The sequence below is a fragment of the Dufourea novaeangliae genome, unplaced genomic scaffold (genome assembly GCF_001272555.1).
Source record: "Dufourea novaeangliae isolate 0120121106 unplaced genomic scaffold, ASM127255v1 scaffold175, whole genome shotgun sequence".
Classification (NCBI taxonomy): Eukaryota; Metazoa; Arthropoda; class Insecta; order Hymenoptera; family Halictidae; genus Dufourea; species Dufourea novaeangliae.
The window spans coordinates 176,840-193,234 of record NW_015374053.1 but is presented as its reverse complement, the minus strand read 5'-3'; the positions used below and the strand labels follow the sequence as shown (position 1 = coordinate 193,234).

At 42.4% G+C, this 16,395-nt stretch overlaps 1 protein-coding gene across 7 annotated transcripts in view; it reads right to left on the bottom strand.

Annotated features, from left to right (window-relative positions):
- LOC107190002 (liprin-alpha-1) overlaps positions 1-15,333 on the bottom strand; it is a 33,375-nt gene extending 18,042 nt beyond the window's left edge. For all 7 annotated transcript variants that reach the window (XM_015578712.1, XM_015578713.1, XM_015578717.1 and 4 more), the window contains exon 1: positions 14,051-15,333. In XM_015578712.1, the coding sequence (XP_015434198.1) occupies positions 14,051-14,299 (249 nt within the window). In that variant the 5' untranslated portion in view covers positions 14,300-15,333. The remainder of the gene's footprint in view (positions 1-14,050) is intronic.
- Between the last annotated feature and the right edge of the window lie 1,062 nt (positions 15,334-16,395).

Here is a 16,395-nt window from a genome sequence, read left to right as displayed (position 1 = left end):
TCAGAGCTGTCCTGATCCTTTAACATGTTGTCAGTGTAAGCACCGTATACACGTATAATTGGCACGTGCAGGTGTTAAAAGGATGCAAATTACCCATAAGTATGTAGGCCTAGGCGTTCTATTCGTGTTTCCAGAGTTACGTAACGTTGTATCTTTACACATGCATCCAGTCGTCCCAGCGATTTCGATTCCTTCTCGTCTGCATCGTTCATCTCGCCACTGAACAATGCAACAATCACCACGCCCCCTGCCTCCCTGTTACTACCTGTATCACCGGTTGTAAATTATAAAAGGAACACACGTTTCTGTTCTCACGCGGAGAGGAATCCATACGCACGAGGATGTTGCGCCAATCGAAAAATCCCAACTTCAGGATAACAGACATTTTCTTAGGAAGATTCAGATTTAACGTTTGAAAAAGAAACAATTGTAAAGGCCAATGTGAAAATAATTTCACGATAAACTGTGAAAATATATATTATATTCCGATTCCTATTCAGTACAATCCAAAATTCGATCACTTCGAATATCTCGAATAATTCGAATGATTGGAATATCAAATTTGAATTCCACTGCTATTCGAATTTAGGAAGAACACATCACCATTCGAATTATTCGAATATTCGTAACAGCCTCAGTCCAGGCGTGATTTCGCAAGCCTTATCTGCCGCCGCATTTCATGTTTTACATCCGTTCGCGTTTAATTAGCAAGGCAACACGAGATACGTATGTATGTACACCGAGGTACTTGGAACCCGACATCGAAATGTCCGTCAGATGGGATGCGTGGGTGAGCACTTTCGTTCTCGTAGGTAGCCATTAAACAACCTATCCCCCTTCCCCCTTCGTCGGCGATAGCGGTGGACGACAACGACAACGACGTACAAGAAGCACGCGGCGGTAGCCCCCTGGTCAGGCACCGTTTTCCGCCACACCTCTCAGGTGTGCGCATACCTGGCTAACGAGCGGCCAGATACGATACCTCCGCGGTTTCTCTACCGGTTCCACCGTCGAATTAATGAATTTCGATATTTTAAATACGCTCGAGAGCGTCCAAGTCCAGCTCAATTTTCCTCCTACTGCCTCTCTTACACGCCACGGAGGTCCAACTGTACATATTATTATTAATCTATTTAACGGGCATAAATGTTGTGCCTTTTGGTATACATGTACAGGATGGGAAATGAGATTAGAAATATTATAAAATTATTAAACTTGGGGTGGACTTTCGAAATTGCTGAAGGTCTCGAGGAAATATTATTTAGGGGATACTGAAGCTTAATGGCACAAACGCTGCTGACAACAGAGGCTCGAGAAAGACAAGCGTGCAACAGATACCCCCTCATGAATTATCAATACCAACACACGCGAAAAGACGCGTGGAATGTGAAGGGAAATCAATATTAGCGCGACCATTCCATCTGTGTGTGTGTGTGTCTCGCTGACACGGAATACGGTACTATCGGTTTACATGGAAAATAGGTAACGAGCGTAAGCAAAAAGAAAAAGTCACAGATAAGACAGTGGGTACGGACACTGGGACAGAGAGATAGACACGGAGTCGCTCGAATAATTCTGCTCTAGACCTTAATGCATATTGCAACAGAGAGAATTGTTTGCCGTGGATTCGAATTCATTAGCCTGATAGCATATGTATATGTATATATTCCGACCGAACGATCTGTTTGCCGAGAGCTCTGTCAACAGCGGACCAGGACCGGGGAATCGATGAAATTTTCAGGAACACGTCACCAACAAATAAACATGGTAATTGTTTCTTCTAGAGATAACGATCTTTCCAATTTTCCACGCTGAAATCTATACGTCGCAAACAGGTACAGATATTAAAGAATCTAATTTTCACGAGCCAAATATTCATTAATATTCCTGTCATTTTTAATTTTGCATTGTCTCGAAAAAAGTTGCAATGATTTCATATGTTGTTTCCTAAAAGGAAATATGGCTTTTTCAACGTTGTTGCATTTCTGTATAAATAATAAAATTAGAAATAATTTTTTACCCTTTCACCACATTTCTGTACACATTTGTTGAATTAAAATTTTGTTTTGTCTAATCGGGATTCGATCTCAAACCGTTTCCGCGGATACTACAAGGACAGATGATAAAAGGGTTCTTGGTTTCCAAGTGGATAAGACCAGCAGAGCCAGACGTACTAATTTTAACTTTCGGAACAGTCGCCTCCTCGAGAAGACGAGGTTCGAGTTCGCGACAATCGTGAGCGCGCCATGAATTCAACTCGCGTATTAATCGTATAACCGCAGTCGTCGGTAATAATGCACAGTGGGTGGATAGGAGGCTAACGTTCGCGAACTATATACGGCGCTGCTGTGTGTCTTGCGAGAGTGCACTTCAAACAGGTGGTTCTCAAATCCCATCGTCGATATTAACCCGCTCACTGCATCATTTTGGTATCTTGTACAAAAATATTTTTTTCTCATGAAATCAAGAAACAATTGTCATTTTGAGACTATTCGACAGATTTTTAAAAATATTGCTATTTCTTTTATAAGTAATGTGGTCACGATAAATAACGACACTAGTAGTCATAGTAACACCGTTATTCTAATGTTTGGATGTCATTTAACACTAGAACTACCAGCATTGAATGTTAAATTGTGTAATATAAAGTATACAAGAAAGTAGAGGGTAACATAAATTCCGATGAAAGTATCTCTCGGATTTCAGTAATTGTGTTAATAGTGTTAAAGAGAGTTCGTGCTGCCGATAGTCAAGAAATGTTTCAAACATTGTCACTAAAATGATAAAATTGGCATCCACTTTGGTGGATAATTGCAGTTATTGGGTTAAACCCTCGGACGAACATCGAGTATCAAATTTCCTGGAACATTTCGGATCCCTGGCTGAGGGGAGAATACCCGATAGAGAATGGGGGTGGAAAAGAATCGAAACTCTAAAAAAAAATCGGGTCAACCTCGTCCCAACGATTGTCGTAGGATCCCGTCAAATTGGGCCACGTTTCGATCGGTTGCTCGTAAAAGGCGTACAAATTACACACGCTTTTCAAGGGAACAATTTCCGAATCCTTTGTCCACCCTGCACGCACTGAAATGGTAATTTCGACCTTCCTGAAAGAACAGATTCGCATGAAAAATCGTAGCTGTAAAACATCGACTGCTGCACCGATCAGAAAATCGCTGAATTTTTGTCTAGTAACATTTTCCCCGGGAATATACTGTATATTTCCAGTCTAAAATCCCACAGCTTTATATCTAGAAATTTCGGTTGTTTGGACACATACAATATGTATCCTGAGGAGACTCTTTTCGATAAGAACAGAACTATCGACATCTATTCATAGTCTGTTGTCCCAGTCTACTTCAGTTTGAAAGGACTGTCTGTCCAATAATCTCGACAAGGACTTGCAAAGTAAAAATTGCTTCAGAATACGATAATTACGATAACAAAGAACCTAAAAGAATCACGTTCACCCCCAATCGGTACAATCGTTCAACGAGCCCAGAAGATGACGATTTCCAAGACATATACTTATTTGTCCGATCTTGAAGACGGTTCATATTTCCCGAGGTAAAACGAAATGAAATTTCGGAATACTCAGACATACGTTAAGTGTAAGCTGTAACAAAGCGGACTATATCCCCAGGGGAGCGGAGAATCGGGTATGGGGAGGGCATTAGTGCTGGACGATATTTACCGGTAACTGTATATTTTAATATATCACTATTTTTTATCGATATTTTAGAATCTAACAATTACAGGTCACTGTACTATGTTATCGATAAATATCGCCCATCACTAATGTCTTCTAGAAATGTCCGATATTGCATTCAGTATCGATACGTACATTTTTTCATTAAGTATCGATACATGAAAAATATTGTTCAAAAAGTATCGATATTCATAATATCAATATGAAAATCCTATCGATTTACCAATTAAAAAATAGAGCTGAATATATTCAAGAGAATATTACTTTGAATCAAAGAGAATTTTCTAAGATATAACCTATAGACCTGTAATTATTAGTTTCTAAAATATCGATGTATACAGTTATGGATAAATATCGCCCATCACTAGACGCAATATCGAACATCTCCAGAGGCCATGAGAGCCGCTGCATTCTAGCCGAAGGCGGCGGCGGCGCGTTGCACCGAGTCCGCGCGCGCGAGTAGAGAGAGAACTACTACCGAGGGCGGCGAGTAGTGTGTAAAAGGCGAGGTTCATTCATGCGCCCACGGCCGAGAGTAAGGTGGGGTGGGTATTGATCGCGGGCAGCGTATATCGCGTATATGCCCCCGGTGCATTGCACCCGCCTCTAAAAATTTTTCCCCCCCCCCCCCCCGAAACGTCCGCGCCAGCTACCTCCTCCGGGTGCTGCTGGCTGCTGGCTGCCTATCCCGATCGCCGGCTGGCGGTTTCTCGTTTCGGTCCTTTCACGAATTTTCAGCCGAATCGTCGTCACTAGCTACCTGAGCTGCACACTACCATTTCCTGGACTGTGGAATAATCAGCCGTGCCGAGGGGAAAAGATCGATAGAGTTCCCGGGCTATTCGGAGCCCTCGAGAAGCACTTCGAAAACGGGATTTTCAGGCCCCTGACGGCCACATAGAGAAAAACCGTAAGAATACAAAAGGGTACGGAGGTGTATACATTAGAAAAGTAAAGAGAAAATTCGGTGGGGATCTTACATGGAAAGGTTTGCAGGTGTAATGATCATTTTTTAATATATTGACTGGGATGGTAGTCACCGATGATTGGTCCCATTAAATTACAGGAAGAAACATTGAATTTCTAAACAGGAATATTTAACACTTCGTACAGATAATTAGTAGTAATGTAATAATGAAAGTAATAAGTTTTCCAGACAATGGGTGTATACTCATACTGTTAATAATGAAGACCTAAACATATATATCTTAACGTGATACTGGTAAGGGAAGATTTCGAATTGAAAATCGTCGATTTCGATGAAACTCTGTAAGATTCGAGCAGAATTCTTCTAAAAACGATAAACAACTGTTCGTTTCGATCCCTTCTTATAATCCCTGTCGTATTTAAACCCCTACACGCCTCGGAGAATATTTTCGTTTGCAACAATGCCAGAGCAACTCTCCCCCAGAGAGGGTAAAACTATTTCACCCCGATCTGAATTTCTGTCGGTCGGAGGGTCGAGGCGGCCTGATCGCCTATTTCGCCTCGCGGCTGACGCTCTTTTTTTCTCTCTCTTTTCAGCCCCAACTTCCGGTGCACGCGCTTGCAGTTTTTTTCTCCTGCCACCCCTGAACCCTCTGGCCAGGCGTTACGCGCCGAAACTGCGAGCGGGTCAGTTTTTCATCGGTCGATCGTCGAGCCACGAATTGGGGAGGGTGGGATTGAGGTAGGAAAAAGAAACCGAAGAAAAGAAATAAAAAAACAAAAGAGTCTCTTCTCCCCTCACCTTAGCCACAAGAGAGAGAGAGGTTCCCAGCCTTTTTTGCGCCAGATAGGACGAAACTTTCCGCAGTATTACAAACGAAACGGTCTTTGTATCGCGTACCACACAGCCTGGATTCCCCCTTTTTTTCTCCCCCCCCCCCCACCCTCTGGACGACATTCTCTGCCAGGATCGGTCTCCGCCCGTAATATGCTCGAATATTCCGACAGGCTGGAAGAACCCTCGCAAATTTATCGGGGAACACGCCACGCTGATAATAATTGGGACGCCCACTTCACATGCAACCTGTTAAAAAGGAAGAAATAATAACGGAGGAGTAGATAATACCAGGCTAAAACGAGCAAACAACGCTGATGTGTGCCTACACGCGTGGGTGGTATAATATTCGATAGATCGACCGTAGATAGAACAAGTTTATAAAATTTGTCGATTTGAATTTTAACCTTGCCCCCCCCCCCTGCGTACGTGGGCGTGTTATCCCCTTTAAAAGAAAAAGACCCCGAGGAGAAAATCCTGGAGAGGAAAATCGCGGAAGAACGATGCCAGAAAAAACCACGGGTAACAGGAGCCGCTCGAATGACTCTGCCCTTCGCACTCCAATTGCTACGTGGCGCAGCCTGTAATCCGGCGCGAATTACATCACGATATCCACACCCAATCTCCCGTATGCGTGGAACGCGCGACGGGGATCGGTTGCGGCGAGAGTAAACACCTTGTGTGCGACCTGCCCAACGTTTCATACAGAGAAGTTGCTTCGTCGTTGCCGCGGTTATTTTGAATTGAGAAATTCAATTGAGAAAAATTGTTCATAACTTTGAAAATATTAATTTTTCGACCTATGTTTATCAGGATTTCTTTCCATTATTTGGCGAGTAGGTACTATCTACCCCTAGAATGGTAGTGGATCTATTTTATATTTCGAGCAGAATTTGATTTTCTTCCAGTCAGGCTGATATGCACTCAATTAAATCCATCCTAATTCGCGATATACGTGCGGGGGGCCACACGGCGACCGGTCACTTCAATCCGGATCACTCGAGACGAGCAACTTTAATGCCAATTTGACTTAATTCAGGCCCTTAATATGAATCAGAGCGATTGAATTAAATTGAACTTTTAATGAGAGAAACAGAGTGAGTGAGTAGGGGCCCCCGGTGGTCTCGAAAGAAAGTAATATCTTGCCCCCTTACCCCCTACTTCTCGAGCTATACAATATTGCAGTCTTATTGTTTCTGGAAAGCAGAGTTGGGTAGAATTTTATTCGAATAATACATAGTGAAAGACTGCACTATATACGTCATCCAAAGTTTTAAACAATTAATGAGATTAAATAATGTCGACTCGTGTAAGAATAATTATTGTTTTATTATAAAAATTGGAATTTCCACATTTAAACGTTTAAAAATAACGAAGTATTTTTTAATCTTCTACTCGTTATTCGAAACTCTTTTAATCATGAGTTTGCCTGTCTCTGAATGAACTCGAATCAATTAACCCAACACGAATGAATCGTGGAGAACTGTGCGTAATCGCAAAATAATCAAAATACGAAATCTTCCGTTTCGTCGAATCATTTTCTTATCGAGTCGAAGGGATAACGATTGAAAACCACCAGACAACCCGCTTTCCCTTCTTCTTTTTTTATCGACGGATCGCAAAAGTGTTGAGCGTCAGGTTGTTAAGTGAGTGCTAACAACTCGAATTCTTCGGCTTGGTCGCCTCGGAGCCGATTAGCGAGAGAAAATCGAACGCCTTCGGCCTGCGACCTCCGCGAATAACTCTTTGCTAATTGCACACAGCGTGCATTTCAAACTGCTCTCCTATTGTATTCTTTGTGCTTCGACCAGTGTGCAGCGTCTTTCGAATTTTTAGTACTCTCGTCGGGAGTTTTCAATATTGAGCCGACGTGCTTCTACGCAGCCTTAACTTCGATTAATTTTCAAAATTTCTCCATAAACAGGACAAATAGGACTATAACCTAGTTTTTCTTTTCAAGTTCTTAAATAGTCTCCCGATATTATAACATTTTTATTACGTACTCTTAGGTCTCCATTGTAAGCACAAGCTGATCTTGATCAGTTTGCTAGTTCAGCAATTATAATTTATCGAAAATTTTCCAAAATTCTCCAAAATCCTCCGAGATACATTTATATATCGCTACATAGACTATAGTATATCCGAGTGTCAACGAATTCCGAAAATGTTATTCCAAAAAGTGTCCGATTTCACGTGGAATGCCCCAATAAACGAGAGTCACACGATGGACGACGAATTTTTTTCCTGTTTTGCCAGAGACGCACGGGGAATGTGGGCGTAGATATTTCAGTGGAATCTCGACCGAGGACACACGATTCGCGATATACTATGTATACAGAGGAACGCGAAATCACTTATCGCGTGCGACTGAATTTCGTATTCGATCCGACCAGAAATCCAATATCCACTCTGTCGGTAGTCTCAAGAAGAGCCTGGCATCCGATATCCTTCCGTATCTACAATTTATTAATTCGAACGGAAATCCTTCTCTTTTCTACGTTTTCTGTGGATTCTTTTTTCTCGAATCATCTTTCGCACCGGTGCACCGTCTATCAGACACCCTGTAGAATAGGAGCCCGGCGCGTGCACATAAAAGCCAATCGGGCGACGGACGGATCGATATGACCGTTGGTTTCTCTCCCTTATTCTCCACGGATATATCAATGTGCTCTACATTGTGTGCCCGTTCCCGCCACCATTCTACGTGTAGGAGCCCTTCGCGGGGGCCCCTCCCATTTTCGCACCTCACGATGACTTTCCAGACACGGGTGGAAAAAGATAAACAGGATTAGAAAGGCGCACTCGCCTCCGAACACCTCGTGCGGCTCTTTCTTCGCGTGCTCGCGTCGGCCCCCGAGGGATCGTTAATTACCACCTGGGAATGCTGGAAACGAACCCGTAGACGGGTCTTGAAAGTCTTGGCCGAGATCCCCGGGTGTAATTCAGGGAGCCTGGTGATCGGACATCGAGGAGTTCTCCAGTCATTCCCACGTGAAATCGGATACTTTTTCGGATTCTGTTGTTAAATAACATTTTTAGAATTCGTTGACATTCAGATATATCGTAGTCTATAGCGATATAAAGACGTATCTCGAAGAATTTTTGAATATTTGAAAAACTGATGATTTTACAGGTGTTTGAAATATAATGTCAACCCATTTTGGATGAATTATAATTGCTGAACTATGAACTGATCAAAATGAGCTTTATGGGTGCTTACAGTAGAGAATCTAATAAAAATTATTTCAGTTCGGAAGAAATATTTATCAATTATTTATTTTGCAATTGTTTCGAAGAAATGTGATTTTATAATAGAGGGGCACTATTGAATAATTTGGAAAAATAATCAGAGTATACAGACTTTTCTCGATTATCGTCTGGCTTGTTCTACACGATTATTGTCCAGGCGTTAGCCCTGTGAACCTGTCAAGCGCATACTTTGTTGCTCAGGCTCGGGCAAGAAAACTAATTTACAAAGGTCTGAAGCATTTCTTCCTATAAGGTTATTGTCCCGAGTTCAAGACGATAATCGAGAGGAGTCTGTAGTCTTATTTGTCGACTTAATGGGCAAACTTGAAAGGATATGGACACTTTTAAATTGAATTATTGTTATAATCGTTCGGAAATCGATATAAAAATCGATCAATTGTCATTCGAAAGATACGACCCAGCTACTTCATCGAGAATTTCAACGTCCGCCACGCATTCAGTGTCTGACTTGCATCGCTTATCAAGAGATAGGGCGCGCGCGTGCAAGTTTTACCGAGCGATAAAAAAAAAAGAACTTTTTCTATTCGGTTATCGCCAGTTTACGCTACGAAGTTTGTCGATGTGTGCAAACGAGAAACGGTCGATCCGCAAGATTTCTAACCGAACTTTCGAAACCGAATAAGAATCAATTTGTCGCTTCGTAGAGACACCTACAACGATGATCCAGTGGATTACGAAAGATTCGCAGCTTCTTGCAAAATAAATGGAATGAGTGATTTTGACTAAAAACGAGTAAATTAAGTTTAAATATTGTTTCCTTTCAATTTCTTGTTTCATATTCAAACAATTTTCGCGCCATTGGTTAGAAATATTAATTTACTTAATATTGTTCATTAAATCTGTATTTTTTTCTTTTTAATTTAAGAAATAACATTGCTCCAATTTTTCAAATTGTAATCTTATACATGTTAGAAAAAGGTACAGATATTGAAAAATCTAATTTTCATGTGCCAAAACAGTTACAAAATCTCGTAAGTGCTCATTCATTGGTGCGTTTACCTTACGTACGTATTCAAGATAGAAGAAAAAAAGAAAGAAAAGAGGTTGCATCGCGGAAGGAATGGAAATGGCACGCAAGGAACGAAAGGGGGCACGGCTCTGTGTTGCTAAATCCGGCGATAAAAACGGCGCATTTTCGGGGCTAGCATTGGCAAGATAAGACGCTGTCGAAGCCAATACCTCGGCTTATATAGATTTTCGTTGCATCTTGCCAAACCCTGCGAAAATACGCTGCAAGGGAGCGTTTCGTCACGTTTTGTCCGCAACGGGAACTGATAATAAATTATCGACTCGTTTTTTTTTTCGACTGTTGTCCTTGTACCACATAAATACCGATGCACACAATTCGATTTTTTTTTTTTCTAATCGCCAGCAGTGTCTCTTTTAACCTCCCCTCGAGTGGATTCGACGTATACAGGGTGGGGACCACGAAACGTTATCAGTAGACCGGGGATATTTACACAAATTCACAATTTTTCACATGAATATCTGAAAATTAATATTCGATAGTTATTTTAGATAGACTCACCCTGTATGATAATAATAATTTCGTATATATTTTTTTACTACAATAAAACTAAACTACTTCTATCCATGATGAAAAATGTAAAAAAGCATGTTTTACTACTCTTTTTAATAATTACGTGGTGTATGATAAATCGTGTATAATAAACTATTAATAGGTTGAAGAAACATCCGTAAGGAGTCGTCTTTGCACGAAACCTTCATAAAAGACATTCTTCGGTCTGCTTTAATAAAGGATAATACAAAATTCTATTCAAAACGCGTATCGTCGGAGATTATTATACATATACGAGATATCATTCAAAGTCGATGGTCCAAGAAATGGTAACTAACAACGAGATTTCATGCCGTAAATTCATGTCCCGAGATATGTATATATATACGGCGAGATTTCGTGGAGAAATAGGTGAATAAGACGGCCGCTGGGCTGCGTTATATGCGGCTTGCATCAAGATCTATGTGCATTTCCGGCGGTTTCCCGTTATGCGCGTACATCGCATGGAATTGGACCACAACGCAGGTAATATCGGTCCTCGAGACTCCTCTCTGTCTCTGGTGCGCCTTGATTCGAACGATCTCGAAGGCAAATTATGTCAGTTTCCTTTTTCTTCCCTTTCCTTTCAACGATTACACGATATTTATTTATTACTCCTATTTTGCATAGACTTGGATGTCGAAAGTTTTTACCATTCAAACGTATAACTAACAAACGTGTCTTTAAAGAAACATTAATTTTCCGTATACTCGACAAGCAATTGAGGAATTGAATTGCGCTGGTCGAGTTTTTTTTCTCATATGTACAAGGTGTCTCATTTAAATCGACCCACTCGAATATCTTCGAAACTGTTGTCGATATTAAAAAATGTTTCGGACAAAAGTGAAATGGTATCAGGGAGCAGACATGTGTAATATTAGACAGTGCATTAAAAAATATACAATTCCATTTTAAAAAAATTAAGTTGACCTTCATACGACCTCCGAGTGAAAAGTTACATCGGAAAGTATGCACCTGATACGATTTAATTCTTGTCTGAAACATTTTTTAATATCGTCAACAGTTTCGGAGATATTCGAGTCAGGTCGATTAAAATAGGACACCCTGTGTATGTATCATCGGCTGCTTTTTCCCACACGAGAGTGGCTCTCAATTATTGCACTTAATTGCACGCAACACTCGTCATCCGTGATGATGTGCTAGACGAGGCCACCGCAGCCACGCTGAATTAAAAACAGCGGGAATCGCAACAACCGATTGATCCTGGTTTGAATTTCGAAAAAATCAACCGGTCGTTAAACTCTCGATACATTACGGGAGCGGACAATCGATTCACCCGAAGGGAATATTAAATTGTCCGAGAAACATTTCCAAGGAAAAGCAAGCTTAACCCGTTGCGTAACAGAGGCTTTAAAGAGCTCGAAGAAGCGAAAGCTATCGACGACCGACGGCCTCTGTGAGTGAGTTTGTGTGTCGATCGCTTATGCAAAAGAAAAGGAAAAATGAGCGTGTCGCCTTAAGTAAAAGGCACGAGCAGGGAAAAGGGGGATATTTCACGCTTCTCGGAAACCGATTAAGGACGCAACACCTATGCTACGTACGGTGGAAACCGCAATAGTCATTTCCACGGCCGTTCTCGCGGCACAGAGACCGCTTTATTCGACGGTATACAGTGACAGTCAAACGTGAGTAGTATACTAATATATTTTGAAAGTGTGGGATTCATTCATATTTATTACTGTCAATTTAGAATTTAACGTTTCGCATAAATCCTCTATTGTATTGAGATCTGGTGACTGAGGACTTAAAAAAAAATTTGAGGGCAGTGTTTAAAAATTTGAAAAAATGAGTCCTGTTTGTCCTCTTTATGGACAAATTTTCAGAAATATGGAGACCTTAAAATCAACGATACACGGACTCGAAGTAGGATCGAATATTGTATAGAATAAGTTCCTGTGGTGTTTATCTGTGAACCACTAAAAAATTGTTAGTTTCTTAGAGCAATATTAAGCCCGGAGGGCTCAAGTGTGCCGTTAAGTACAGAGTTATTAGCTGGATGAGAAAACCGGCCTCGTCGGATTCGATTGGATCAAGGCAGTTCTCAAGTATGCGCTGGATCGGACTGCTTCGAGTCTCCGCGGGGTTTTAAGACTTAAGACGATCCCGACACGGATCTTCCAATCGGAAGTTCAATGCAGACTTAACGGTGGTGCAGTAAATTCGCTGGGCAATTCTATAAAATCCCTGTAACAATGAGATTACGGGCAATCCATCGTTCTATAAATACATCTCAATATTTTTTAACCCTCTGATGGCTGGCGTTTTTGATGCTCGAAAACCTATCTTTCAAAAAACTCACAACAGCTTATTATTAACCATGGAAGTTGATTAGAGAACTTCGTGGCGACACTCCTCTCTCGTCGGTTTCTAAGGAGACAATCTAAACATCCCTCTGAGTCTACATTCATATAATAAAACACAGCTCTGTTTGCAGTAAAGTTTGAGATCACACGATTCGTACACACATCTGTCTCTCTCACATCCGAAAAACTGGGACACCGCCGAGAAGATAACGCGTCACTCGAACCGTTTCCACTGTGATCATTACGTAAACGTTTCAGCAATTAGAGATCCATAGTCGGCCACGATTCGTGCAATTAGAAAAACGCCGGAACGGCTTCCCTTCGCCGAGGGTAAACACAGAACGTTTCTGTTTAAAGAGACACACGCGCCAGAATATGCTACGCTTCGACTTTTGAATCGCTACAGAATTACAATTCATAAAAAAACAATGGCGAAACGATCTAGATTATAGGTTCCCAAAGTGGGCGCTATCACCCACCGGTGGGCGTTGACAAGATCCGAGGGGGCGTTCTATAGTTATTTTATTTCTTTTAATTACAATTTAACTTTTCAAGGTTCAAAGGTTCTCATGCACAAGTACACTTGGACATTTTTGATAATACAGAGATAGTTAACTCGAAGGGGGCTCCAAACAAAAGTGGGATACGCTGAAAATTAAATAATTTATGAACATTTAAGTCTTAAATGTTAACTTCAACGATGCCGACAAAAAGATCATCGAAAAACTCACGAGGATACTACGATATATTCTAAATGCACTTTCAAGAGAGCGGCAGCCTTGAGGACGCAAGCCGCCACGTGTTTTTTGCTTCTCATCGAAGGGTATACATATACCTACATACGGGATCAGACGTCTATCCACCGTGATCTATCCGAGACCTCATTGTTTCCATGTCTATACCCACAGAAGTCCCTTATCGAACGATGCTATCGTCATTAAGGGTCCCTTTATCGGTACCTTTGAAGTAATGATTCCCGAAAGTACAGTTACCTCACCCAGCGGTTGAAGAAAAACTTCCATTATTTTTTAAATACCTTAGCCACATCCTCCTTAATCAACTTCCTCTCTTCTCAATTCAAGGATTCAACAATAGTGCGAACACACGCCACTAATCATGCAGGTAATATCCATTTCCGAATTCTAAAAGAACGTAAGAGCGACAGAAAGAATTCCACAAAGATACTCTGATACAGAGAAAATAATAAGCATAACGCGTCCATTATTTGTAGGGTGTCCAGTTTGTTCTTTGGAATAACAGTTTCGCAATATCTTGTACATACAATCGAATACAGGAGTCATGTCGCACCTGCTAAATCAAAACAGATGCAACTGCCGGCAGCATTGCTTGGCAGCCTTTGTATATAATCCCTTTAAGCGGCAGGTAACGCGAATAACGGTATTTACATGGTGTTAAAAGATCTTTACCTGAGGGATATTGGCGTTCAGCTGACGATTCAACGAGTCCCGCTCCTTCTCGATCTCCTGGAGGCGCGCCTCTGTTTCCTGGAGACGTTCCTGGGTCTCCTGTAACGTCTCCATCAATTTGTCCCTCTCGTCGAGCATCGTGACCATCAGCTGCTCGAAGTTCCCGTCCTCGCCAGAGAACTGGGAACTCCGTTGACTAGTACTGTCCTCCGCAATCGTCGGCATCACGTCGCACATCATATTCCACATTTTGCGTTGTATTCCTGCCGGACTCACCCTTCAGACAAACACTGACAGAACTCCACTAGAAAACGCGCGCGCAAAAGATAAACGTGAAATTCCAGAAACGCACAGAAGGACACCGTCCGCGCGCGAAAATCCCTCTTTCTTGGTTTCGTTCTCTTCTAAATACCTTTTAGTCCGTTTCCAATCTCTCTTCAGTCAGTCATCTTTTCCCCCTGGTTTTCTCTCGCTCTTTCTCCGTCTCTCGTTTTTTTTTCTTCTTCACGTCTCTTTCTCTCCGTTTCTCGTACGCTTTGTCTCACTTCCTCTGTCCTTCTCGCACCCACGAGCCGATCCTAACGACATCCACGCGCCGGAATCCGCTATCTAAAGACACGATCAACTATTCTACACGGCGAGACACTGAAACTGCTACCTCGGTCGGATCTTCTTCACTGGGGATAATCCTAACCCACACAACACACACAGGACTACCCACGTCGATGTCGTTCCCCTGTTACCTGGTACATATCAGCGGTATCATCGCTCGAACAGTGTTTTCGGTTCAAAGTTTAACGAATACGCTTGGTCGGCTACGGGCCGACTCACCGTGATCGAAAGTCATGTCTCATTTTCACCATGATACCAAGCATTCCTTCCTCTTCCTCTTTGCATGTATCGTTGTTTACAGGGGCCGAAGAATATAATCGATGTGCCTCGCGGGTCTCGTGGCAGCTCTGACAGAAAGAGAGAGACTGTTAGCAGCAAGTCCTTTCGGAAAAATCGATCTCCCGTTGCAGGGTTCGAAAACTCGAGGACTGCCCGGAACACGCGATCCTCGGATAGATCGATACTCGGCGGTTCGTTCACCGTGTGTGTTGGCCTTTGACAGATCGGCCACGGAACAGAACTTTGCCGGACGTGTCGCACCTTACACGCTTCGATCCCCCATGTACGCGCACACGAGTCGTCAACACCACGCGAATTCTTCCCTTTCCATTTCGTCTCTGTTTTCGAGCTCGAACCGTGTTTTACTCTCTCGATCGGAACGGGTCAATGCAGATCCTGTGACACCCACGGGGCCCCCTCGGCTCTCCCGGAGCCGGGCAAACGAGGAGTCTGACAACTGGTGGAGAATAGATAGGAGCACACGGGGCTGAGATCACCTCGTCGACTGGCCACCGTTTGCTTTCCACTTCGATCTCATTCAGACGCAGTTTCACCGTGTTCACTGAACGCCGCTCTGTCATGCGACGAACACGCTACGATTAAAGGCTAAACGGTTCTGTACACCAGGTCAGAATAAATCGTGGTACTGGAGACACACACGTCGCTTCAATTTAGACCTCTTCCGGGAAATTCGCGATTTATCATCTCACCATCCGAGACTCGGCCGACCGAACGATCCCAACCGTGCATACGAACACTGCGCGAAGCGCGGCTCAGCCTTCGATGAACGGCATTTCGATGGCATTATTCCCGGTGAAGCCGAGCACTGACACACCTACAGTCCGTTCCTACCGCCCCAGCCTCTACGCTACTCCATTTCCAATACCGGCGGCCATCTTGCGCCGTGACGTCAGCCTATGTCCACCGAACGTACACCCGACTCCACCCGAGCGCCACACGACTTCGACTGATGGTCCGGTTCGCAATCGTGCGGCGGGATCGATGATCCTTTAGGACTCGTTCACATCGAAGTGCTCGTTTCAATCAAGCGCGGGGAATTTGGATTTAATTCGGTCTTCCTTCTGAACGGAATTATCTACAAATTGCAAAGGAAATGTTTAGTATACCACACTATCAAACGGTGATTGCAAATAAAACAGTATTATAGTTACTGTTTTATTCTATTTCATTGTTACCTTAAGTAGAACACTGGAACGAAGAAAGTAAATTTCTCTTTTCGTCTTTGCGAGTTTGCCTGGAAAAATGTGAATTTACATAAATAGACATAATCTAATGTCGATAATATTAATTCAAAAGCGACTTTAAACCAGATTTAGTTTCTCCTGTAAATTTCAAATTCTCTGAATTTTATGACATAGAAAAGTACTCTATGTTGTTGCTGAAATCAATTCGAAATTTGCGCGTGAAGAACCATTCGTCGAAGAGCAAGTATT